This window comes from Echiichthys vipera (genome assembly GCF_963691815.1).
Source record: "Echiichthys vipera genome assembly, chromosome: 6".
NCBI classification, from domain to species: Eukaryota; Metazoa; Chordata; class Actinopteri; order Perciformes; family Trachinidae; genus Echiichthys; species Echiichthys vipera.
The window spans coordinates 4,368,623-4,396,534 of record NC_139831.1 but is presented as its reverse complement, the minus strand read 5'-3'; the positions used below and the strand labels follow the sequence as shown (position 1 = coordinate 4,396,534).

The 27,912-nt window shown below is 42.7% G+C and overlaps 1 protein-coding gene across 1 annotated transcript; it reads left to right on the top strand.

Moving 5' to 3' along the window:
• The first annotated feature begins 71 nt into the window (after positions 1-71).
• Positions 72-27,619, top strand: pcgf3 (polycomb group ring finger 3). The gene is made up of 9 exons (XM_083914810.1): positions 72-121; positions 4,333-4,450; positions 7,939-8,035; positions 11,618-11,673; positions 12,462-12,569; positions 19,447-19,535; positions 24,617-24,754; positions 26,632-26,712; positions 27,329-27,619. Exons 1-9 carry the CDS (start codon positions 107-109, stop codon positions 27,374-27,376), a joined length of 750 nt encoding a protein of 249 aa, XP_083770936.1. The 5' UTR covers positions 72-106; the 3' UTR covers positions 27,377-27,619.
• The last annotated feature ends 293 nt before the right edge of the window (positions 27,620-27,912 follow it).

Genomic DNA, 27,912 nt, shown 5'->3' with positions numbered 1-27,912 from the left:
CTCTGTTCCAGTCTCCAATGAGAGGCTCTCCATGATGAGGAGCTAACACTGTCGGCCGCACAACCGCAGGAAGAGACGTGGCTGCTGCACCATCCACAGTCGACGCATGGCGGTATTAGGGGTAAGAACCACACGGCGTGGTTTCCACTCGTCTCTTTATAAGTGCAGAAAATCACAGAGAGGTCCTGTTGTGTTTCCATAGCCTCAGAAACCAAAGGTGAAAGAGTTACTAACAGTTTTATATTAAATAGAAAAGGGTTAGTACTGTGTTTAGTTTGTCATTGGTGCTTATGGTTTGACTGTTTCTGTGCGTCCCAAATATACCAACATGTTATTTAGGAATTATAATTAAGTTCATAAAAAGGTGTAACATTCGAAGAGAGCTTGATGAATATTAGTCTAATTGAAACTACATCACTGCAAAATGAAGTTAACTTTAAACTAGAAATTACTATTTTCTGAATTAACTGATTTATTTCAACTATAAAATACAAGAAATGGTAAAACATTCAGAAAATAGGGACAAATTCCCATCACAGTTTAACATCTTTATTGCTTATTTTGTTAGAACAACCCAAAGATATTCAATTTACGATCATAAGAGACAAAAAAGTAGTAATCTTCTCAGTCGTTTGGCGAGAACAAAGGGCATATTTTGTGTTTTGTCTTGAGAAATTACTTAAACGAGTATTTTTCTCTGTTGATCAACTGGCTAAACTTCTCAGCTCTAACTCTGACATGTTGGGTTTATCATCTCCTTTAAAAAGTCACGAGACGACAAAAATGCATCAGTCTCAAAGTTTTCTCAGTTCTTAAAAAGCTGACACTTTCACACGGACTGCGGAGCCTCTTGTCAGTGTGCAAAGACAAAGATGATAACATCTCAGCTGGTCTCAGAGTTCGGACTCTTCACTGTCTCAGCAGTCAGAGAGGATGTCAGAGCAGGCCGGAGCCTCTAACGTGACGGATGTTAGCTGTCTCTGTGTCTTCACTCCCAGACACAACCGGCCATTATCTGAATGGTAGCTGGGTGTTATTTCACATCTAATGCTTTTGTGCTGTTGTTGTGGTCTGTTGGTTCGTCAGGGCCGGTGAGCCGGGTCAGAAACTTTAAACAGAAACTTAGGAGCAGTCGTGCGGAGCTGGTTGAGGAACGCTGAAAACAAACTGCTAGCAGCTGAGTAGAGTAGAGTTGAGGGATGGTGGAGATGGAAGCAGTCAAATAAAATGAATGTATGATTTCTTTAATGTAAATCTGACTCCGGGAGAGCTTGAGAAGTCGGAGCACAAGTGGAGCCAGACAGCCGAGCAGTCTCCTCAGGGCGTGTCTCTCTGTGCTCTAACTGAAACCGTCTGAACTTTTAAAAGACTGCAGCTCAGACACTCGCTTTGAATTTCTTGTTCTTTTAAAGGTTGCTAGTTGATGATGAACAGAAGTTCTCTGTAGGATCCAGAGACGTCCCGGCCTACAAACCGTTTCCTACAGACTGAAGAAAAAAATCTACTCTATGTACAGAGTCTTGGAAAACTCACAGCTTGATTATTTCAATATTATTTTAAAGTGATAATGAGAATAATGCACAAGTGATCATTCTTCAAACTTTCTACCTTCAAGTTCACTGATATCATTCAGTGACCTGCGATCATTTAGGATAAAATATGATAGTAAGGATGCCCCCTGGGCGCCTCCCTAGGGAGGTGTTCCAGGCACGTCCAGCTGGGAGGAGGCCTCGGGGGAAGACCCAGGACCAGGTGGAGAGATTAGATCTCCACACTGGCCTGGGAACGCCTCAGGATCCCCCAGTTAGAGCTGGTTAATGTGGCCCGGGAAAGGGAAGTTTGGGGTCCCCTGCTAAAGATCCTGCCCCTGAGACCCGACCCGGTTGAAGATGATGAGATGAGAGATGAAGTTATTGATTGGCAGATACACTTTAACGGTGTGTCTAGCGTTTAACTAATACACACAGGCTGGATTTTACTGATAGAAGCTTGTAGTGGTTGTGCTTCCTTGTTTTACTCTTCCACTCTCTTGTTTTAGAGCAGCGACATCCAGTTAAATGCTCCTTTTTTTTTTGTATTTTAATATGACTATATTTTTAGCATTATTGCCTGACTGACAGCTAAGTGGTGCAGAAGTCTGTCGTTACAATAACACAAGATAAACACAGTTAACTAAAAAGGACAGAGAGTAATCTTTTATGATTGTTTATTAAAATAACATATCTCTAAACCCCTTAGAACTAACACAAACAACATATCACGCTGGGTCATCGCACAGGGAGGACCGGTTGGTGAAGCAGACGTGTGTATCTGTATTTTCATCCACTCAAAGTTCATGTAGGTTACTAAAGCTGAACGCAGGACACTGCTGACTGGTTTCTCAAACTGTAAAAGTGTAAAAGAGGGAAGAGAACTGTGGTAATTTGATAAGTGAGGGGCACATTACCGCTGGATCTCATCTGAAACGACTGGTGCGGCGCCAGAAAACATGACAAAGGTCAGTTTGATACAGCACTATAATCAGGGACTGTGTCTGTAATAAAAGAACATTAGGGTTCATTAAAAAATAAGGCGGCACAGGAATCGTATCCATTGAAAAATATTTCTGAGCTCTCTGACTGTTCACACATCAGCCGAGCTTCGCTGTTTGCTCAGCTCTGTGAGAGCGCGGAAACCTCCCAGAGGCTTGTTGATGATGTGAAACCACACTTAGTCATTCACTTACTCAACACACTTCTGTCGAGCAAATCACTGCTTTCAACATCCTTCTCGTTTACATCATTTAAAGCGTGAATCACCAGCCGAGTGCCCTGTCGCTGCCTGTCGGCACACGTTGAGCTGAAGCTGATCTTGGTTCACTCGGTCTTCACTGAGTTTCAAAAGAAGCGTTCAGTGACTCCGTACGTTCCCTGCCTCATCAGTGACGAGGAGTGCTGCACAAATGGACTTTGGCAACTAATGCCGCGCCAATTACAGACACCGCAGCCGATATTGGGGGATTATTGAGCTGGAATGAAAATAGACCTTTTTTTATGTGAACTGTGCACCAAACAGGACTCTACAAAGGTGCTCAGAGGTCTGCTTTACGAAATAAATGACTTTATTAAATAATATTTAACCCCATTATACATTTTACCTACAATTTATTACATTGTCAAGCAATTCTACAAATGTTCATTGTCAGTCCACTTCTGACCATTCAAATTAAAACTAAATAACATGAATAAATCACTTAATTAGTGCTGTGTGTTCAGTATCAGTCCACTTCTGACCATTCAAATAAAGAATAAATACTTTAAATAACTGAATTAGTGCTGTGTGTTCAGTATCAGTCCATTTCTGACCATTCAAATAAAAAAGAAATACTTTAAATAACTGAATTAGTGCTGTGTGTTCAGTATCAGTCCATTTCTGACTATTCAAATAAAGAATAAATACTTTAAATACCTGAATTAGTGCTGTATGTTCATTATCAGTCCATTTCTGACCCTTCAAATAAAGAATAAATAACATAAATAAATCACTTAATTGGTGCTGTGTGTTCAGTATCAGTCGATTGCTGATCATTTAAATAAAAATAAATAAAAATAAATAGCTTAATGACACTTTCTTAATCAACCAAAGCCTTGTTTTCTGCATTATATGTTCTGTAAAACACATACGATAGATACTGTACCTAAATGTCTGTGGTAATGTTGCCAAATAACATTGATGACACAATAAAAGACGAGATAAAGATTCCCCAAAATATGAATGGTTAAAAAAGGTTAAAAAATACATTATTAGAAACGATTTTGAATGATGCTTAGTTTAACAAGCAGGTGATGCATAACAACAGCCAATTCTCCAGCGCTGGAGTGTGGTCATGTTACACGGGTCTGTGATTCTGGGACGGGGGGAAAGCGCTCTGACTTGTTTGTATTTCTTTGAACCTATCACACTCGTCTGCGGCGGAGCTAAGCAGACAGTGCACTTCCAAATATAGATGGAGAATTTATCCGGTAAGCCAGACGGAGGTCTATCTAATTGCGCCCAGAGACACTTGGTCTGGTCTGGGATACTCCAGACTAATATGCATTTGCAAATTAGAACCTGAAGTAAGAGAGAGAGCATATTTGTTCCCTTTTGATGGGTGTTTTAATATTGAAGAACGGCACAAAACAAATCTCTCGTTCGTTCCCAATCAAACTGTTTGCTCATAATGATTCACTCTGACCTAAAATCATATTAATGCGCTTCGGTGGCTGCAGTGTTTGTGTGTCTCAGTCGTGCTGTGTGAGTTTATTTCAAGCTTTGATCCGTAATTCTGTTTTTCTTCTTCTTCTTCTGCAGAACCCCGACATGCTGACGAGGAAGATAAAGCTGTGTCACATCAACGCCCACATCACATGTCGTCTGTGTGATGGCTACCTGATCGACGCCACCACCGTCACAGAGTGCTTACACACCTGTAGGTCCCCCCCCCCCATCACACACACTTCCTGTCTTCCCCTGCGATTCCCTCCTGCTGCTCTTCTCTCAGTTTTGTTCCTGTTTCTCTCTTTTCGTCTCATCAGTTTCTCTCTTCAGTGTATTTGACACATTGGCTGTGTTTGTCTCCGGGTGTGTTTTCTTAGCTCAGAAGGTGTCTACCTACAGGAGTCCTGCAGGCAGAGTAATGCCTCTGTGATCCGTGCAGCTCCGACTGTCACTGCGTTTTAACTTACAGCACTACCTTCAGTCTGTGCAGTCCGTCACATCACCAGCAATGAAGTGATCTGGCTGTTGGTCGAGTTAACAACCTCATACATAAAACAAACCCCTCTTATGGTTTGTTTAAGTGTTATTTTAAAATACTGGAAGTGAATACATACACATACAGACTCATAGAAAATTAGATTCTTGTCAACTCCAGGTAATCCGCTCATTTATTAGCCCTCATAAGAAGGCGAGAAGACGTCGTCTCTCATTTACACTTGCTGCGTGTGCATGCAGTTTATGCAATTTACAATTTGTGCTCTTTGATGAGAGAGCATTGAATGAAGCGTTTTGGACTGTCAGACTCAAAGCGGTCGTGTATTGGTGTCCATTTTTAAATACGACTACGTAAATAAACTATTCGTGCGGCTCTTTTCAAAACAGAAGTCACAAATAGCTCTCAAGAAGGGAAAATAGAAAAAGAGGAAGTAAACCAGACACGACTGACAAACCACAAAAGAGTTTGAAAAAGCCAAAGAATCATGATTGATTTTTTTCATCTACACAATTTAACTTGTGTTATTGTGCATAGCTGTAGCAGGGCCAGTTGTAGGTAGTACGTAAAGAAGCAGATGTAGAGCATCTGAGCACTTCAAGGCACGTTTCGCTGCTCTTGCGTAACTCGTTTTAGGGCAGCACTTCCTCTAAAGAGTCCTCACCCAAATTGCCAGATACTTCCTGTATAACCAGCGAGGCCTCAGGTTGTGCTGGATGTTGCTGAGCAGCAGAAGCAGTAGCGTCATAGTTCCCCTAAATTGGCAGCGACTTAATGCATTTAGGCTTCTAGACACGCTGGAGTACAAACCGAGAATCAGAATGGGGGAAGAAAGGCGATTTAAGTGACTAAACGTGGTTTGAGTATTTCAGAAAAGAAGAAGGAAATACCCAGTGAGCAGCAGATCGGGGTGAACATTTCCAGCACCGAGTTGAATTTGTTAGGCAGAATTAAGGCAGTTCGGAGGGCAACAGAGGGCCCAACAGGGTACTAGCAAGGTGTACCTAATAAATAGGCCAGTGAGTCTATGTTTTTGTACGGACTGCAAGGCAAGGCAAGGCAGCTTTATTTGTATAGCACTTTTCATACACAAGGAAGACTCAAAGTGCTTCACAGCACAACACATCATGAGTTAAGATGCATTACAGAAAGACAAAGAGAATTAAAACAGACAATAATAAAAACAGTGCCGACGTTAAAAGTGCGAAGATTTAGCAGAAAGCTAAGGTGAACGTAAAAGTTTTCAGTCTAGTTTTAAAAGTGGTCAGAGTGGGTGAAAGTCTCAAATCTTCAGGAAGTTTATTCCAGCTGTTTGTTGCATAATGACTGAAAGATGCTTTTCCTTCATTTGAGATTACTCTGCGAACCACTAACAGATTGGCCTCAGAGGATCTTAGTGATGTAGAAGGCTTATGTAGTGGGAGCATATCAGTGATATACCTCGCCCCTTGACCATGTAGTGATTTATATGTGAGCAGGAGGATTTTGAAATCAATTCTCTGACGTACAGGAAGCCAGTGTAATGATTGCGAGAGTGAAAAGGTAGTCCGACCCAGAATTAGCTGTTTCACAAGATCTGAGCCAACGAGGTCCCGGCCTGATTACCTCATCTACGACCTCAAGTGCCCTGTAAAGCTCACATGAGATCTGGGCAAAGAGCCAAGTTGATGTTTTGCAGTTCTTGTTGTTAAATAATAATGCTGCAACATAATGAAAGGGGTCTGTGGGTTTCGAGCTCGAAGGCATTCCCACCCCCCACTGGGTTGGGAGCCATGCGATCGAACACTCTTTGTTCCTGGTACAGTGCATTCGGGTCGGTGAGAATAATCTAATCAAACTGGAGCGTGGACCAGTCCGTCGCTCTCCGGGCTGCCTGAAGCAGATGGAAGTGAAACCCTTTTGCCATTTAAAGTGAAAGATACCTCGCAGATGAGTCTCTCTGATATTGTTGTGCAGCATAAATGAAATCGGCGTAAAAAGAGATACTGAACTAAACGCCTTAAAGGCAACAAAAGCGTGCAGCTTCATGAAAGAACAACTTGTGTCAGATGAACCCAGCCGGTGTAATACCTCGTCTGTCCACTAGAGGGAGCCCTTGTACCGCAGATGGGAGCTTCTTCTGCTCACTGTGAACATCAGAGTCCAGACGAGACGCTTTGATTCTCCCTCTCACTTTGAGAAAAGGGGGCTTCACCATCAGAGACACCGAGACAAAGAGATTCACATCACGTCACCATTGCAGCTGTTCACACAGACTGAGCTCCACTGCAAAAAGAATCTGAGACTGCGATGAAAAATAGGATTGGAGGTAGGCGCGTGCGTGTGCCGTGCTGGTTCTTTAAACATGTCCTGTTTTATGCACATTTCTAGAAGTGAAAGGTCAAGCCATCTAAGGTACAAGCACAGCAGCACTGTCTGATGCACTGCACACGTGAAGCTACAGCTAATTTCCATCACTAGTCCCTTGATGGCTGTTGGTGGTTCTTGTTTTTAATGATTACTTGAACAGTCATCAGAAATAATGACCTGTAGTTGTCCCGATGACAGTTCTGGCCAAGTGTTAACTAGGATTAAGTGTTGTAGAAAAAGGTTTTCAAGTCCCCAATCTGCTTTGAGCTGGTACATCAGAGGCTTGTTCCTTTAACTGAGAATGCAGTTAGCGTGAAGGAAGTCTCAGTGTTCAATTCTACAGTTTCCTTCTGGTATACTTTGAGTGTTCGTGGCCGTACAGTGAAGTCTAGTTATGTTGAAAATTATGATAGATTTTCAAACACTGAACATGTGGTTGTCATTCCTCATATCATCCTGAGTCACTGTGATCAGAGCATCAAATAGATAATCAGGATTACACACAGTCCCAGGCTTGACTAAAAGTGTGCTTAAAAGGGCCGCAGCTGTCTTTTGAAAACCTACTAAATGCAGTATCATTGTTGGCCAATGGGTCTGTTTAAAAATCTGTAGCTTGGAGAGTAACCATGTCTCCCCTGGGTGTGTGTGTGTGTGTGTGTGTGTGTGTGTGTGTGTGTGTGTGTGTGTGTGTGTGTGTGTGTGTGTGTGTGTGTGTGTGTGTGTGTGTGTGTGTGTGTGTGTGTGTGTGTGTGTGTGTGTGTGTGTGTGTGTGTGTGTGTGTGTGTGTGTGTGTGTGTGTGTGTGTGTGTGTGTGTGTGTGTGTGTGTGTGTGTGTGTGTGTGTGTGTGTGTCTCCAGTCTGTAGAAGCTGTCTAGTGAAGTATCTGGAGGAAAACAACACGTGCCCCACGTGTAGGATTGTTATTCATCAGAGCCATCCACTGCAGTACATCGGGTGAGTGAGGGATTTGCCGCAGACCACACACGCACACACACGCACACGCGCACGCACACGCACTTACACTTGCACACATTCACAAACAGATACACACACACACACACACACAGCTCCATCACTGACTCTGGGGGCATCAGCAGTGCACTGCCAGTAAACAATAAACTACCAAGGACCAAAGTGCCGCTCGCCTTTTTTCAATTTGGTTTGGACAGTTTGAGCAGGAAAGAAGCGTCTGTGGTCACTCTGCCAGGGTTGGTCTGTGATTGTGTGTATTTGTGTAGGCACAGAGACATAGATCAATGTCACACACGACAGCATTAATGACCTAAAATCATTTCAAATTCAGTTTCCTGGATGAGCTTTTAGAAAATATGTGCAGCAAACAATATATGCACTTATCATTAAATACATGGATACAATACTAAACGGGCTATTAAGCCTTTCAGTGGGTTGTCGCATTGATGGCTGCAGCTTTTCATATTAAACATTAATTAACATTACTTTACTGACCAGAAGAACCAGAGATATCGTCTTATTTATTCCACGTATTCTTCTTCCTTGTTGAAACTTGACGCCTACATTACCCACAATGCAACCGGACAGCTGGGGGTTTAGTTTAGAGATTGAGATGTGTCACTCTAGTAGCAGGTAATGTAGCCCTGTGACCTGGATCAGAGATGAGCGGTGGGCTGCAGAGGGTCAGGTAACCTCACGTCTTCCAGTCCACACAGGGGGAATACGCAACACATTGCAGGACACACATTTGTGTATTCATCCTAAATATACATTAATATTCGAGTCAGTGTGGGCTCATCCAAGTTTGGTTTATACTTGATGTAAAGTATAACTTGTGTCAATGAGTTGATAAGCCATCAAGCTCGAGGACTTCGGCCCCACCTGACACTGACTCAAGAGACATCACTCGAGGCAGCGTTTCAGTTTTCACACGGCTCACTCTGGAGCCACCAGAGGCTTTATGTAATATTATGTTCACATATGCATTAATGCTCCCCCAAGACCTGTAAACTAGGACGATATGTGCGATATGACCAAAATCTTTTCATATCTCGATGACGATATATATCACAACATATCTTGTTCTCTGGTTATTTTATAAATAAATAATCTATATGAAATAAACCCATGAAATTTTAGAGAAAACATGTTAGTTCAGCTCTACACTGACCATGTTTACATGCATGCACACAGTGTGAAATAACACCGAAACTCAAACAAATGATTTATCCCTCAAAGTATTTCACACCAGTTTTTCTAAAAGATTTGAGTTCATGGAAAAAAACAACAAAATGTGCCTCAATGCGCACCTAGAGCCTATTGTTTGTTTTGCAAAAATCCAATCCTAAAGTCAGATTTCCGTCAGGGGAACTTCACCAACCCCGGCCTCTAAACCCAAAGCTCTGAGCATCAACAGGAGTGGAAGCTGTGGAAATATACTTTTTATTCCCACGTCTCTCTCATTTGTGTCTGATAAACACACCCACTCCTGTCCATCTTCTATCTCTGGACATGCTGCTAGAGTGTCTGTGTGTGCAAAATACAGCGCCACGCATTGTAATCAAGTGGTGTTTCCAACGATGACTAACCTGGCGAGAGCAGATAATGAAGAGGGAACATTTTCTTCATGTTTTTTTTGGAAGTTCACTCTGCCCGATAAGTCCCCCTCTCACTGACGGATGTTGTTGTTCGTGCCCCCCCGGGCGCTCATGCATTAACGTCAGATTAATGTGACGCCGAAACTTAATGTGCACCGGCAATTAAGTCATTACTGTCTAAACTGCACTGTCTGCAGACTTGTTGTTTATACAGGAAAAGCTCCGTTTCAGACACATTAGCTCTTTGCACAGCTGTTTTTTTTTTGCCTGATTGTTTGCAGGAAATTGGAGTTGATGGGAAACATCACAAATGATTTGAAGGCGAAACTCCCAACAGATGACAGAGAAAACCATCTGCTCATCAAGGAGATTGATCAAAGAGGATTTTTGAGATAACACTCAGACGTCTCCTCACAGAGAATTAGCTCACCAGAAACTAATCCAGACTCTTGTGCTGTAGCTGTAAAGTGCAGCTTTCCTGGATGGTTTCAGTCTTTTTTATGTCACATGTATACGACGATAAGGCCGCCGCAAAAATCATTCTTGGCATCAAATCCCTGCAAAGAAACGCCTGTTATTCTTAATTTTGGGAAGAAGATTAGTTGATGAATCTGGTGCCTATAAATATCTTACTTTACTAAAAAAAATATATGATGCAAGTTTATATTCTAAGTATATAAACCTTAAAGTTATTGTTTATCATGACCTCAAAGTTGCTGCACACCCGTGGTGAAGCAACACAGGCGACTTAACTTAGTTTGGTATTTTCTGGATACGTTCAACTCATAAGAACAAATAACCATGGCTACGCTTTATGCAGAACAACATAATTAAGTTCTTTATTTATTTTTTATTTATTTTTTGTAGTGAGATTTGGCTGCATCGATGCACCACTGCTGGATGAATGTATTAAAAAATGTGTCATTTCCTTTTTTTCAAGAAATATTTTTAATGGGAATACAGTTGTTAGTGACCCTTACTTTACCAAGCACTTCGAACGGGTTTGACATTAAAATATAACTGATAAACTGACAATATTGGAAGAAAGAAGACAGCCTTCTATTTGGTCATTTGTGTTGCTGTTTAATTGAGTTATATGCTAACTGTAGGTACCATATAGGTATATAAGATGTAATATGTTTCAATGGGAGCAACAGTGTCCTCCCCACACCCCAAATAAGGGAAAATCGTTCTGTGTTCATCCCTTCTGCAGAGTCCCACAGACTTTTCTTTCTCTTCATTTTAACAGAGCACATCTCTGTCACATTTTTATACAGAAGAGGAGATACCGTCCGCTCTGTCCAGCAGGGGTCACTGTTCTGCTGCCTTTTTGGAGCAAGCTTCAGCACCGGGCAGCTCATTCTGGCCAAATACACAAAGACTCTCCCAGTGGACAGCAGAGGAGACAAACGTGCCACTTTTTTTTTAATAGACGTCCATAACATGGCAACAAACCCAACGTGTCGGGTCTGTTATCTGGCTGCTTCGTGCTGATTGTCAAAACGCAGCTTGGCGTTGGCAGACCTGAGCACCTGAGTCACCTGCACTGCCTGACAGGCAAAAGGCTATTTAACACTGACTGACAGAGCATATGCTGCACACTGGCCTCTGAGAGCTGGTGTTATTTGACTGTTTTCGTCCGTTATAACAGATTTTACATCTCTCAATAGATGTCAGGTTGATATCTGTGCTTTTCAGTGGGTGGTGTGCAGAGTTGTGCTGTAAATCAGTCTTTCCTGTGGCGTGTTCACACAAAGTTCTGCCCGTTTACAGACTTTCATCACAGCGTAAACTGGACAAAACTAGACATGTGCAGAGAGTGATAATTCCTCCTCAGATTGCTGCATTTAGAGGCCGGAATACATGAATTTATTTATAAGAAAAAGGGGCAAAAATGTTCTGCTTTCCTGTCTTTTTAAACATCTAAAATGCAGAGGTAACTCATAGTTTTTCCCTTCTCTTCCAGCCATGACAGAACAATGCAAGACATTGTCTACAAGTTGGTACCGGGACTTCAAGAGGGTAAGTGTCATGCATCGCTTTACTTTATGATGCAATCCACAAGAGATCTAATTAATAACCTAACACTCTTGCTTTCACTAGAGCCTTTCCCACCCTCACTGCAACCCTTAAATTCTCTCTTCTATGTGAGACCGTAAATGTCCAGATCAGTTGGACCGGGCATTAAACAGGCTTTACGCTGCAGGCTCCCTAGTGCAAAGTCTGTGTAATCTCTGATTGAGCCCATGTGTGAGTCTGAGAATTCACAGTGGGGGAGTGTTGATGACGTTTGTATCACGTGGCTCACGAAAACTGGAAGAAAACAAACTACAGTTTCAGGAACTTCTGTTGATAAGTTCCAAAATCTTCAGACAAATTCAAGGAACAGCAGAAAAGACACGGTTCCCACTTTGCTAATAAACAACCACCTAGATGACCGGAGTGCAATCCCCATCATGTCCTGCCTCCTGCACACTCTACCCAGGTGCCACCCCTCACCTGAACCCCATATATTTTTCCCAGTAGGTGAGAATGCGTCTGACGCAGACAATCTCATGTTGCGTGCTGCATGTGTGAAAGGGCAACTTCAGGCAGTGTTTGCACCTGCTTCTCTGGACATTGTTCATATGATAAAACGACCCTTTACTGGTCCTACAGGTATGACAGTGACTGTGTTTACAAATGGGCTTGCCTTGCACACACACGAAATCTCACACACCACTGAATTTTAAAGGACCAGGGACAGCAGTGACCTTGAGAAAACGACGCCGTCCTCTAATTTTCTCTCTTTCTGCGGCCCTCTTATACAGCGGAGATAAAGAAGCAGCGGGAGTTCTATCAGAAGTTGGGAATGGAGGTGCCTGGAGACATTAAAGGAGAGCTTTGCAACATGAAGACTCATCTAGATCAACGCAATGGTACGCTCCTCCCCACACACACACACACACACCCTCCTCCGGCTGTTTTTATTAACACACAGGATGTGCTTTTATCTGGTTAGATATGCAAATTGTTTTCATGAGGGCAGCCTCTGTGGGAATCCAATAACTACCTTTGGTGGCTTTAGTAGCGTGATTTATTTGTTTCCCCCCATCCAACACTACCTTAAAGTAGTACAGAGGCCAAAGCACGGCAAAACCTATAATATGTGACATGAGTTATGAGTTGAAGGTCCTCAAAGTAGCAGTAGGACTAATGCACACTACAAGGAGTGAAACATTTACAATACAAATACAATAAATGCCACAGCTCAACACATCGCAGGCCACACATTTGTGTATTCATCATAAATATGAATTAATATTCCAGTCAGTTCGGGCTCATCCAAGCTCGGTTTATACTTGATGTAAAGTATAACTCGTGTCGATGAGTTGATAAGCCATCAAGAAGCTCTTTTCCTCTAATCTGCTGAATCATTTGGAGTATTTAAACCACTCAGATTTTTCATACAAGGACTAGTAAGAGGGTAAGTAGGGATATCTGAGCCAATCTGATCCACGAGCCAGGGTGATGTTTAAGGGTTTTCTATAGGACGGCACAGCACAGCAAAAAAAACCTGGTGTCTGTACAAGCAGGATATAAGACCACAGGCTGTGAAATGCATGTGTTCATGGCTCTGCACAGCGTGGCGTGATTAAAGCCGGCTAAACCATCCCCGAGGAAAACTATTAGCCTATTTTTACATTCTGGACGAAACACGGTACAGTCACAAAACTGCTAAAATGAGTTTCAAGGAAAAGTCGTCACCTCAGCAGCGTTAGCTTCTTGTTCTGACTGAAGCCCCAAAATCATAACGGGTAACTTTAACATCACAACTACAGGTAACAGAAGAAGATATTAAGCAGTAGAAATGAAGGCAATTTAGCCAATCAGGCTAAGTCCTTGGCCCACTTGTGCACGACGGCTTTTCCGTCCCAGCTCCCTTCCCAGAGCTGGCGTGATTGTGTGGCCAGAGGGCCGTCAAAGCGGCAGGTCTAATCGCTCGCCTAATCTCCCTTCTCTGATTTTGGTAATTAAGGCTCAAATGGAAATGGAACCGCTCTCCGGCTTCCCGTGCCTCATGGCTTGAAGTCAGGTTTAGCTACAGCACACAAACACACATGCACAATCGTACACAAACACATTTTAAGGATCATTTGCACACCAACAGAAATAGAAACAAATGCATTTCAACACCATTTTTTGTTCAGTGTGCTTAAACTCAAACAAATATGACGCCTCTAGCCTCGGGTAAAGATAAACATCATATTTGGACTTTTGACACAAGGAAATCTGTTGAAACGTGGTTGCATATCGTTCCGAGGCTCATTGAACAGAGAGTTTTCTCTCTCGGGACAGTAAAGTCTGCAATTAAAGTTGTTTTTTATTCTACCAGCATTTCCACATATTTCACTTTGTGTTGATAACAAAGTTCGGTGTGTTCTGTAAATTCTGACAGTTGCTGTCAAACTCAAGTGCAGTTGAGAAAATAAGTCAATCATCCTCTCCTGGATGTGTTGGGATCAATATGTCACTTTATGCAAAAAGGTTTACAAATGAGCGCATGTCGAGACGATAAATACCAGGTGCTGCAGGTGCTGGACAAAAGAACTTTAAAAAAAGAAGATGAAAGAATGCAGTATATTTTTATGTAGCAATAGCATTTATAATAGCACAGTTCAATAGGAATAGATTATCCTGTTTTTCCTACTGTGCACTCTTCAAAATGAGACTCCTTGTTTCAAGGGGCTGCTTCATTGGTACATGGACGAAAGCAGCAGCAGTATGAATTGTTCCCAAGGAGCGAAGTCACTGTCTAGACCAGAGGTGCCCAATGCCGGTCCCGGAGGGCCACTGTCCTGCATGTTTTAGGTTTTTCTCTGCTCCAACACACCTGAATCTCATGATGTGGTCTTTATCAAGCAGCTGATGCTTATCACAGTTTGATGATTGTTAGACTCAGGTGTGTTGAGAGCAGGGAGAAACCTAAAACATGCTGGACAGTGGCTCTCCAGGACCGGCATTGGGCACCCCTGGTCTAGACTGAATAATTTCACCTGAGTCTGAAAACACCCTGAGAGATTAAGATGGCACCCCTGATGGCTCTTTATCTGGAGAAATGTCCTTAAAGTATCAGTCTGTTTTCCTTACAGCTGAATAAATGCATCATAAAGCCTTCGTGTTCCTGCGTGTTAGGGAAGAATTTATTGCGATGCCAGAAAATAATTCACAGTGCCAGAGTCCAGTAATACTGAAAGGAGTTTATTCATTCTCGATCAAGGAGAAACAGAAGAGTTGTCAACACAAAGAATCAATTCAACAAGACTCAAACATCAGATTCTTATTCTAGGAAGGTGGCCTGGGGCAGCAAGAGGAGATGTGTGAACACCTCATTGGCTATAAAGCATCAGAATCAGAAATACTCTAATAAACATGAAATTAAGGAAGTGTTAACCCTGCATCTGTATCGTGCAGCCTGCAGGGAGTCGTGGCCTTGGCAGGCTCCAGAGAGTTTTCAGGGCAGACTAAGACACAGAAGTAATCGAACAGTGATTAAGATCTGCCCTCTATAATACAGAAGGATTGAACATTAAAACAAACTGTCTAGGGAAAAAGAAATGCTACATATCACTGCACACACAAAAGTGTATTTTATTTTAGTCCACTCATAGAAAGGGGGGTCAACATCGAGAAAACGTAGTTTGAGCTGAACCATGTTCCTATGTTAATTTGGTGCCACTGTTTAAGTAAAAAGTGATCTCAAGATGCTAAAGCTAAAGGTCAAAAACATATTTTTTTATTATTTATTACTACACCAGGCCAGCATCTGCACATGTAACTCTCTTACAATAAAACACTCAGCCAGACTCTGGCTTGTTTACTGCCACTTTTAATCTCTAGTCTTAGAAAATGGATGCTCCTCATTAGCTCTTGTTTAAGATCGGCACATGATGAAGCAGAGACCGCACTCCGCTAAGCAGAGGCGACGGTGGGCACTGTGTTAATGTCGCCCCTGCTAGCCGAAGCTGAACTGCATTTACGCTTAATTAAAGTCTCATTTAACCAGAATCCCTCAGAAATGGAAACTTTCTCTTGGGCCCTCTCTAAACCAGCAGAGTTAAATAGATCTGCTGCTGGCGCGTTGCTAACGACGCACGACAGAGCAGCGCTTCCCAACTCCTCAGGGCTGAATTCAGGACCAGTTGGTCTTTGTTGCATGTCCTTGAAAAGCACGTGGGCTCTGCACCAGACAGCCTTGCTTTTAACTTGGTGACAACGCATTCTCTGCTGTTATTCAAAAGGGAACTTAAAAATGGAAAAATTAAAATGTTCTCTTGGCGTTCCTTAAATGGGTCTGATGAGTGCCCAAATCCCCAGTCAGACATTTTGTTTGGTGTCTTCTACGCTTCGTTCCACCAGTTTGTCTTTTTGGAAATATTCCTGCATCTACAGTAGTTTCCGTATTGAACAGAAAAACAACCGTACACCTTCTGAAAAGAAGAGCTTAATGGAAGGACCCTCCTCCTTTACCCTCGAGTGTTTGAAAAGTCATCAACACGCCCACTCGCTCACTATTAAGTCTCTGACCTGCTCTGTTCACACGTCACACAGACTTTGTACTAGGGAGCTGGCGGGGTACAGTCTGTTTGATGATCGATCCCACTGACTCAGGGCGCACTCACACTGACCATTCACGGCTAAAGTCTCAGAACCGTTGTACTCACACTGGTCAAATGTGTCCAGACACGGCGCGCTTGCCGTCTGCAGCCCGGTCGAGAGAGGTGGGCTTTAGTAAAGAACGGATGCACATGTACGGGCACTAGCGTGAGCATGTGCGCGAGCATTGAGGGCTATGATGTCTATTTCTATATGTCTGTTCCCCGTGACGGACATTCAATAACATGCTGCACGTTTTCGTGGTGTTGTGATGCGGAGTGTTTACTGCAGATTTGTCAGATAAAAACATAAAAAAACAGTTGGATGGGCAGTGTGAGTGTGCCCTCAGACTTTGCCATTGCCCACTCCCCAAACAAACCTTTCACCCTTTAGGCTTACGAACGTTAAGTTTTTGATTGTCATGAGTAAAGTGCTCCTAAGGGGTTACAAAGAGACACACATGGTATACACCACAGACCCATCAGTCAACCAATCATGGCACTGTGACATTAGCAGATAATGTCACAGCATAGTTCATGCTGTTTGAAACATCACGCAGGGATACTCACTTTGCTTTTAAGTCGTACATTGTACGTTTCCTTCCCAGACACCTACAAAACAGAATCTTGGCTCCCACCGGACTCATTTCTCTAAATTGCTTCCTGAGCACTTAACGCAAGGAAATGCTGGGACATGGTGCCGTGATCACCCTGCTGAGTGCACTTTTCTCTTTTGTCACAATATAAACGCGCACGTACAGCTGGTTTACTCCATGTGATTCCCAAAGCAGCCCCACTTGGTATCGCCTGTATTGTTACACGCCTTTGTGATTTCATTTTATGTGAGACCGACATCCAGAATGAGTGAGCGACAGAAACTCTGTGAGAGACAGACAGTTCATTTTAGTAAATTCCCCCAGACTTGAGCAATCATCCCATTACCTCAAACACAAACAGGGTTTTCATCGCTGTTGAGAGTCCCTGGGATACTCCAGGGTTGTTTGAAGGTGAGGCGCACAACAATAAGAGCGAGCCCCTCTTGATAAGCAATCAGCGAGGCCGACTCTCGAGACAACCACCAGAGAGACATCAGAGCGAGCCCACACCTCTCCTGCTAACACTCAGTGGAATTGGTGACAGTTGGCCCCGAACGGAAAATGGTCACAGAGGGGTGAACGCAATCCCATCTACAGCCTGAGCTGAAGTGAACTCTCCACACGTACACACACACACACACACACCCACACACATACACACACCCACCATGTTATTGCATCCACTGAATCCAGGAAGAATAGACTACATTTCTTTTGATTTTACAGGTTACAGAAAAGCAATACCCATCTGTGCAGCACTTTTGTCACAGCACCGCAATTTTGGACTGTGATAACTAAGTTATATATATATAAAAATTCAATACTACTACAATATAGCAGTCAACAAGAAAATCCATAAAAGAATATACATATAACCACACGCCGTGGACCCCATTGAAGCAGCTGCTTCATGAGGCTTTTAAAATTGGTGAGGTGTCTCTCTCCACTGTGTTTGTGTACACACAAGAAAGTCAAGTACTAAGACTTCTGTGTTTCAGTTTCGACTGAACTTTTGATTTTAGTGTTTTGGTTAAAATGATACCTACAGCAGAGCTTAATCACCTAAGCTTAAAGGATAAATCCATTAAGGGTACGATATAGTCATAAAACGGATGCAGACACAATGAAGGCACTGTACTAGCAGGGCTGGATCATGGTCCTGTGAGACCCCTGGGCACATGTCTTTTGGAAGCCCTCCTCCAATTTTATACTCGTGTAAACTATATATATCTTTTAATCCCTTTCCACAGTCCCTATGTCTACTGTTGATACCATTTGACCTTCAAGATTACTGTAGCTACAAAAGCTGACAGTTACCACATTACTAAAGTGCATGTACATGCACATATTGTTTATATGTCGTTGGCTCCTGGTGTCATTTTTACCAACCAGCTGGGTGGACTTGGTTTCTGTCAAGGAAATAGGGCAGTTCAATGTGCTTAATAAACGTAGATAACGTTAATAAATGAAGCAAAAAGGAACATCCAAATATCCACATAGAAAGAAAAGTATAAAACTTCTGTCTGCCTATTTAATTCTGCTGAGACAATTCCAAGGTTTAGTTGCATACCTTATTGATCGTAACTGTAATTATTTCTCTTTTTGTTTAAATTGATAAAGCCATGTTTATTCTTTTACTGCTTCTTGATTGGAGTTGTCTCCTCTTTATTGTTTAAGTCCCTCGGCACCATTTGAAAATGAGGCTCTCTCCCTCAAAGTGTTCCTGAGGTTTAAAATAAATAAAAATGAAGTGAATGAATATAACCTTGTTTTCTTTTAAGACACATTTTCCCTTCAGCTTTTCACAGAATCTCCTTTAATGTAGTCGACTCGAGGTGTACTGCGTCCTTCAGACTTCTCGCAGCTCCAAACCAGAGACTGAGTGGGGTATTATTCAACAGTACCTTACCTTTCTGGGACCACTCTGAACACATTACTCTCAATATTACAGAGTGTGAGAAATATCTATCCCTTCCTGTTTTTCCCGTGTGTTCACCAGAGATTGCTGCTCTCTCTAATGTCCTTTCCATTTTCCTTGGAAGGAAAAACCAGGGGAACTCAATTAAGGTAGAGCTGATGCCAGCCCTCATGTAGGCTAATTCTCCTGTTTAGAAGTCGCCCTGTATCAGAGACGTGCCCAGGCAGCGGATAAGTTGAATAAAGGATGCTTTGACACCCTTGGACATGTAATTACCTTATAAATGGCACTCTGCAGGAAGCGTTTTTACGCTCCAACAGGCACCGGCTGTTTAAATACGGCAGAGAGACAAACACGTCTGTTGTTTCCAACAGCACCCGTGGACGTCAATTAAGCTCAAGTTTCCTGACTTGAATGAGCACGATGCAGTTGCAATTTGAGACAGTTAAGCGTATTTGAACTATGCACACATAAAGGCCTGTTTGTGATCAGCTTTTTGTTGTTTTTGTTGATTTTATCGTGTGTACTGTATGTTGCATGTTCAGGTCTGTTACCGCGCTCTACTCCGGGGAGCAAATATCCATCTCTATTCAGAATTTACAACATGGCAGCTCAACGCTTTTCCCACCTCTGGTTTTCTGCACAGGAGACGCAAAATCGGAGGAGACGGCCAATAAGGAGGCAGGAGAGGAGAAACCAGAAGAGGACAACGACTATCACCGTAGCGACGAGCAGGTAAGCCCTCGCTCATGGGTCTATGCTTTTCATTTCCTCTCTAAAAACAAGCCTTAGATTAACTTAAAGGCTCAGTTTGCCTAAATTAGAAAAGAAAAATCACTTCTAAAAGTCACACTTAAGTAAATATTGAACCTATTTTGAACACAACTAAGCTAAAGTCAACTAACGTTCGTAAACGCGCAGATAAGACATTTTAAAATATTAAGTAAAGCTGTTTGTTGTGTAAATGTCTACTGACAACTAAGAAAAGTATAAATGCATTTAACACAACTTTTCATCCACCTGATATTCAGTACGTTTTTAAACAAAGCCACGCCCTTTTAGGAGACCGGAGGTGAACACCACTTCATCCCAATGCGCTCTTTAGTATTAGTTAAAGAGCGAGCCTCATGAGAGTTCTTGCAAGTTTTAGCAAATCTATGTTTACGATCTAGACCAGGTTTCTCAAACTAATCCAGTAAAGGAAGGCTGTGGCTGCTGGTTTTCATTCTAGCCAAGCAAGAACACACCTGATCCAACAAATCAAACTGCGTGAAGGCGATTCAGTTGGTTGAATAAGTCTGGTCAGGTGATTTTGCTTGGTTGGATGAAAACCCGCAGCCACAGCGGCCCTTTACTAGTTCAGTTCGAGACACCTGATCTAGACACAACCCAGTTATTGTATAATACAGGTAGACTAACCTACCGTGTAACCGATCAGAGAGGCAGAAAAAGCAGCTACACTGAAGAACTTTAAGTAAGTGAGCAAAGTTGGTTGACGGCACTCTATGTATCATCTTCGTGAACAGCATTGTGGACTACAAAGAAGCTGTATCGACGTCCTCCGTTGTGCCACCGTGGAAATGTCACCACAGAACACGCAACTCTGATATACAGAGAAATACAGAGCCTTCCCTGGCAATGATAGACCTGATCAGCATTGTGTGAATTTTTTTGGCAAGGGCTTGAATGTAACATATGTTCCCTTATACGTTAGATATGCGTTAATTCCACACTGAAGCTTTATCTTTAATTGCATGGAGGCAGAAATATCAGCTATCTAAGAACGTGGCTCAATAAAACTGTCTGCATGGATGTTTAGCATTAGACGTAGGTGAGAATTGAGTTTTTTTTTAACAATACATTTTATAGATAAGTAAATTTGGGAGGCAGTAGTCATTGGTTTGTGCTTTAGTAGAGATTAGGAGCAGCAAATTGGATAAAATAATTGTGGGCTACAAAGCAGTCTGTCAGGAACTAGAGTACTGTTGGTGATAATTGTGGCTACAATTGCCTTAAAAGCCTGCATATCAAGTATTGCCTTTATAAAAGTGGGCCCCTTGTGAGTTACCAGGCTGTTTTACAATTACTGGATTCTGTTGTCTTGGGTGTTTCAGCTGTTTCATTTGTATAGAACCACTTAGTAGCAGACACCAACGCGCCACATCACTGTCCTCCACTGTTCAAACTGGAATCTTTTTAAAATTTCATTTGTATTCTGGCATATTCTGAAATATTAATAATGCAGAGAGAGCAGATTAATTGTTGTATCGCCTGACTCTATCAGAAATACAAAGCGTCTCCTCTGCAGTGTTGCACAGGCTGAAGAAGACTGGTTTAACATCATTTTAGTCGTTTTTAAGAGGACGGAAACTCAACAGGCCGGTTCTAAAACAAAACAGAAAAAAACAAAAAAAGCCAGTCGTCTCCAGTCAACCGGCTCCTTAAAGCCATGTGGGGAAGACAAGCTGCCCCCGATGAGGGAAAAGATCTTGCCCTTTGGATATTCAGCAGCAGTGCAGAATGCGTCCAGAATAGCTAATACGCTGGTCTGTGCGAGCTGAATGCAGACATGTCAAATGTCACTGAGAGGAGGAGGAGGCGGGAGGGAAAGAGCAGAGGAATCAAACCGATGGAGATGAGAGATGTGCAAGACAGAAAGTGAGTCACCATGTGGGGTGATGAGGGGGGATTAGAAAAAAGATAGGATGGAAGGATGAATGTTGAGTGAGAGATCCTGTGAAAATGAAGGTGAGTTTTGTCAGAACAGACTGAGGAAAAGATGACATGAGAAGATGAAGAGAAAGGACTGTGATGGATTATGATACAGTAGGATGGAGACGTTCTTTGAAGAAGGGGTCTGCAAGGACGGCAGGGCCGGCAAAAGTGCCTTTATGAAATGCAATACCATCAAGAAAGAGGGGTGTACTTCTCTGATCTTACAGTCATCTACTTAGTTGGAGGATAAGAATGATTGCTGTTAGCCCCATAGTTGTAAACTGCTGTAACTCTCCTCTCGTTCTGTGGAAGAATAAAAGGTTTGTTAAGGTGCTTTCAGTTTACAAGACCTCGTATATAAACCCTCTACAGGGAGCCAGGGAAAGACTGCCTATAGTAGTGAAGTCCAAATGAAGCTTCATGAACCATGTTCATTATTTTCCACTAGTTGGAGCTCTCTGTTCAACAAAGGAATTACCGTTCAGTGAGCCCTTTTCTTTTAACCAAGAGCTCCATCTAGTGGACTCAATTAATACTACTAATGGTGCATGAGGCTTCATTTGGACATCACTAACCTATAGATTAGCTGTGGAGTTGTCTGACTGCAGAGGTTCTATATTTTACGGTTTAATCTCCAAAATAATGCCATCATTACTGTCAGAACAAAGGAGTTGTTTGGAAGAATCAAGTCCTTTGAGGTTGAAGAAATATACCAGCAACAAGTAGGGAGGGATTTTAGAACGATACGTACATCGAGACAATCCTAACTCCGCTCACACTAGTAACAGATCAGGCTATGCAAGACGACTAAAGGTGCTAACTTATCTCCACACTTCATTTTAGCATTATTCAGGGATGTCTGTACATCTTTAAACCAATCACAATCATCTTTGACGATGTTAAACCCGGGATGCAGCGACAGTGCATTCGTAAAATACTGTAAGGAGAGAACTTGTCTTGGTGGAACCAAGCAGGCCATGGCGTTAAAATCCATGCAAGAGGGAAGCGCCACATGAACATTAAAAGACGTAGGTCGACCAAGGGGGTCACTACCAACACCATGCGGCACTTTCACAATAGCTAGGCCATTCTTTGAATCTGAAACCTCCAAGTTGACTGGGGTTCAAACATGTCAGAAGGTCCCTTCGACATTTACCAAGAGAACCGAGCCGGCCTGTCTTATTGCACGATTGTTTCAGTGTGTAGTTTGCTAGCCTAGAGTTGTCTTCTATTGTTTCAGTAACACTGTCTCGGCCAATGGCAGGCTTCTATGCACACTCTGGTGAGTTAGACTACCACTTCTGTGTTGACTTTCATTTAGCTGTAAAATGATAAACACAATTGAGGACAAATGGCTGTAATGCAGTAAATGTCCTTCCGAAAACCTCTCATTTTCCAGATTATAGAGATAATTAGAAAAGCAGAGAGTGGTGAAGAAAAAAGATTGGAAAATGCAAAGCAAGACGGTCCGGCGGAATAATGGCATCGGTTGCAATCAAGAAGAATGTAGATGAGGGCGGAAATTGTCTCAGAAAGATGGTGCAAGAACCGGCAGACTCCTCCGCTGTCTTCTGGACTACCTTTTTGAGTTCAACCTCAGGGCGCGAGGCAGAGCCGAGGTAGCTAATGAATGTAGCTGTACACCAAGAAACAACAAGAAAAAATAATTACTTTAGAGCGAGAAACCTACTTCATCAGCATGAAGTAGTTGATATTTTCAGATGAGGTATGAAATTTGAGGGCTTTTTAAATTCTGATAAGATCTCCAAGCAGTGAGAAAAGATTGTGTTAATCTAATTAACTACAGTTGGACTAAGGCAGCTTTGCTCTAAATTATTAATCGAACCTCAACTGCAAGTTGGGCTTTGAGGATTCAACACTCGCACAGAGAGGCCGAAGCGTTTCTTTTACACACGACTTAAAAAGAACAATACCAGTAGACATTTTGCCTCAGACCTCTGCAAGCATCCAGGACTCAGTAATGAGCTCGTCTGTGTGACACCAAAAGCACATTTGATGTTTTCTCGATATGCCTCGGTGTTGCATCAGTCACCGCGAGTGTGTATGGCTGCAGCAGGGCTCTCTGGCCCCATATTGACATCACTAATGTGCTGTAATGTAATGAAACTGCCGCCGAGCCGCTGCGGAGTCCACATCACCACCGAGGCTTTTATTTCACATTACGAGCCTCCCTCACTGCAGCGCCGCTGGAAAGCAGACATATTACGGTGTTGCACTTTGCTTATACAACCAAGTGTTTATTTGAGCACAGATATGATTTCAAAGTAAGCAAAAACAGGGTAATGTTAGTTTTTCCTGTCTCGATAGAGGGAGACAGGCAGAGGGAGTGTAACAGAAGGACATGTGCAAATGAAGAAATACAAGGATTTTGCCACTTCTGTCTTCTGATCTGTGTGTTTGGAGGGTGTGGGTGTGTGGGGGGGGTAGTAGTCGTAATGCATTCTGACTCCTGCAACCATCGACTGCCAAAACCACCGCCCCGTGTCACCCCTGGGGAAAAACCAGAGCACGGGCGAATGGCAGCGATGCTCAGTCGCATGAAAGAATCTAAACACACAAAACACACAATACCGGTTCAGTGGGACGTGCCGTACAATCAGCACCAGTGCCAGGCAGAATTAACCAGCTATCATGACCCTTTTATATCCTTCAGTCTGTTTTCATGAAAGAGTAGAGGTCATAATAAGACACTCTCGGGCCAGCAGACTACTGTATTCTAAGTATCTCCAGCGCTGTTATTATATACCTCTCTCATGTTTAGCTGCAAGCTACAGCCGCACTGCTCCAGCTGTTCACTCAGCCTCAGTCGACTAACACTCGTGATCCTGTCAACTAATCAAATTTAATCGACAGAACGGTAAAACTGAGTTTCTCCGCAATCAATCACGCAAAAGCATCCATTTTAAATCTTGCGTTCAGCAGAGATGTGCTTATACGCTTCTTGGAAATAAGTCATTCAGCATAAAGAAAGCATAAAAGACGTAAAACTTGTAATCATGCTTTATTTGGTTTAGACTTCAAGGGCTTTTGTTCCCCACGGAGGGATGTTCAGCGTCTGCTCTCTGTGTTTTCTCTGACAGGTCAGCATCTGTTTGGAGTGCAACAGCAGCAAGCTTCGAGGTCTGAAGCGCAAATGGATCCGCTGTTCAGCACAAGCCACAGTCCTCCATCTCAAGAAGTTCATCGCCAAAAAGCTTAACCTGACATCATTTAATGAGGTACAGAGACTAATCACACAACAGGACAGGAAATGGGAAACCACTGATGGACGTGTGGCGTGATAAACGTAGCTTTACACGGGATCAGGGCATAAAGGAACACGTTGAAGAGAAAATGTTCCCATTGTTGAGGATGGTTTTATTGCTTGGACTGAAAAGCTCAGGCTGCACGGTGCATTTTTGAAGTTTAACACAAGACATGAAAGTTTTAAATATCAGACAATCCCCTCAGTCGATTAATTAATCTAAATCAAAGGATCTTGAGTGAGTGGCAGGACAAGACGAGAGTGACCAAAATAAATGTCACAGCATTTTGGGACAAAATAAGTGTGATTATGGATTACTGTCCTCAGTCCTCTTTAGTTCCTGTGCATGTCGATGCCATCATCTGCCCTCATTAAAGCCTGACAAACCCAGATTTGTAGAAATACGGAGCTGAATCTTTAATACTGGTGTGGAGGCACCAGCTGGGCGGCGTGTATCAGAAAGTTTAGTTAATCACAAGAAATTACATAAAGGTCAGTTAATTATACTTTTCCCTGCACTGACTCATACCAGGCCTTTTGTGTCTGGTATATTCAGCAGGAAACGAGCCTTTATGATATCTGCATGTCGTAATTTTTTCTATTTATTGTCTCTCCCGCCCCCGTGCAGAGCAGCAGGGGGAAGAGTGGGCGATAATTTGACAGATGGATTTTAAGAATGCCGTGAATTACCATCACAGACGCCTTCGTGTCTTCTATTTTATATTTTCCATGTCCTTTTTTTACTGGCTGTCACAGAGATGAGTGGGTAGGCTCCATCATATCGTCGGCTTCCACAGCACAACTTTGGCGAGGACGGCCGCTCCCCCCACCAGCCATTGTTGTCCCGTCTATTGACTATTAAAAGCTGCTGTTCGCCCCGGTTCTGTTTTCAGCGGCGAGCCGAGCGCAGCGCTTTACGACACTTTGCTTTGTCAGAACACCGCGTGTCATTTACTCATTCTTCCTGTTTGTAAACCCGTTGTAGTCCTGTCACACATCTGAATGACTCTGCAGGAAATTAACACATCAATAGAAGAGACCAACCTCTTTTAAATGCATGACTTTTTGATATACAGTCATTTTGGAAGATTACATAGTGCAGGTTATCATTTTAATTATTAGCATTAGCATTTGTTAGCTCGTGACCCTTCAGCTCATCGATACCCACTCACCCTCGCATCAGAGGTTGCACATGGTCGCTGTCCTGTGATAACCCTCTGTGACGTTGCATTTTTCAGAAGATCAACCAGGGTTTTAAAAGGTTAAATTCATTCATTCATTTTTTGTACTTTTTTCCCCTCAGATTTCTTTCATTTTCACTCAAAAGCCTTCGTTGACTTTCAAGATGAAATCACAGCGCTCCATCTCTTCCTCTGGATTCTTTTTTAGTTTCCTCCTCATCACAGTTTCTTCCTCTCTCTGTGCTGATAAAAGCTGGTGTTAATCCAGTCAGGGCCAGCAGGTGCCACTGCGGTGGTGTTCTCTTCCAGCCCTCCCTCTCTCTCTCTCTCTCTCTCTCTGTCTCCCAGTATTGACTGGCAGATGCAGATGCCAGGCGCCGCTCAGCAGAATATCAATGTTGACTTCACAGGGGGGAGCGGTAGATTTGAAGAGCCAGCCCTCTGCTCAGTATTGAACTTCTGTGTTTCCCCTAAAAAGCCCCGCTGCTGCACAAGAGCCAGGGGCCACGCGCCATGTCAAAATAAGTGTGCTCTCCAAGAATCAGAGAGGCTTTAGCAAATAAGAGCAGAGAGAGGTGGCAGCATACAGGTGGTGGAAGTTTTATTTCAACAGACCTCTTGAGGTCAGAAATCATTCAATAATTTGCTCTTTTGTTGTCTTTTTCCACAGCTGGACATTTTATGCAACGAAGAAATCTTGGGAAAGGACCACACTTTGAAATTTGTTGTTGTGACAAGATGGAGATTTAAGGTAACACACGTTTTAAAAACTTGGTGATTGTTTTGTATTGCCTGTGACGACCAGTGAGTATAACATATTTCAATGCCGTTTTGACATTGGTGTGATTCAGTTCTGACTGAAAAAGCACCATGGATGTGTTCAGAGAACTGAATCCAGCAGTCGAGGTGGAGCCCCGTTCATTCTTATGAAAGCTGCTCAGTGGTAACCTGACTCCAGATGGATTGATTCACATAATTTGCAGCATATCCGTCTGGACACTCTCGTTTGGAGAGCTTTTGGGAAAGGGCGTTAACACTGGCTGCTGAGTGGATTGACCATCCGTCTATCACCAACATGAGGGCCAAATCAACCAATCAGATCAATGTATGACGTACTAACAGCAACGTAGCAAAGCTCAAAGTAAACAACATGTTGGTAAAAGATTTTTTCCGTTTGTGTAACACAAACTTACAGTTTAAAGACCCAATTTCAGGAGCCCGGTCCATATTCAACAGGAGGATCCAAGAGAACAAAGCATTAGCATTAGCTACGAACAGCTAACTGCTGTTCGTAGCAGAGGTTTGGAAAACACAATGGTCGTAAAATACAGCTCATACTGAGGTGGTGTTTTTGTTTCCCCCTGCAGAAATCCCCCCTCCTGCTCCATTACAGACCCAAGATGGATCTGCTGTAGCTAAAACGGACACAACGGTTGTTGTTTTTTTTTGTTTTCTTTTTTGGCCCGGTGGCTGCGGACTGTGCCGAAACCTTTTTATTTATGCAAAGACGATCAACACAACACCAAGCAAACACCCGACGGTAAAAGTCATAACAAGCCAGCAAATCGGGATCTAAAGGGCGGGGGAGGGGCGACAACTACAAGAGAAAAAAAAAACAACTGGCAACCTCCAGCACAGATTCTGCAACACTGGTGTGGTTTTTTTTTTAGGAACTAAAACAACCTTTTTTTTTTTTTTTGTCCGCTACATCCTAGATATGTGAACAAAACAAAAAAGAAAAAAAAACTAATGGAGAGAAAGCATATATTTATACTTTTGTACAGAAGAGACACATGGAACCAAGACACTACTGGTGCTCTGTTTACACGCAAACACGATGTCGGGAACCACGTGACCGTCTTTTGGAGCTTCGTGCAGATTTCATCCTCCTGAGACAAACGACTGCGAGGGGAGGACAACATTTTTTCTATTGTTTTTTTTGTTTTTTTAC

Coding starts and splice junctions, on each gene's coding strand:
- pcgf3 (XM_083914810.1), top strand. Junction 8,036..11,617: donor CATCCACTGCAGTACATCGG/GTGAGTGAGGGA, acceptor CTTCTCTTCCAG/CCATGACAGAACAATGCAAG. Junction 26,713..27,328: donor TGACAAGATGGAGATTTAAG/GTAACACACGTT, acceptor TTCCCCCTGCAG/AAATCCCCCCTCCTGCTCCA.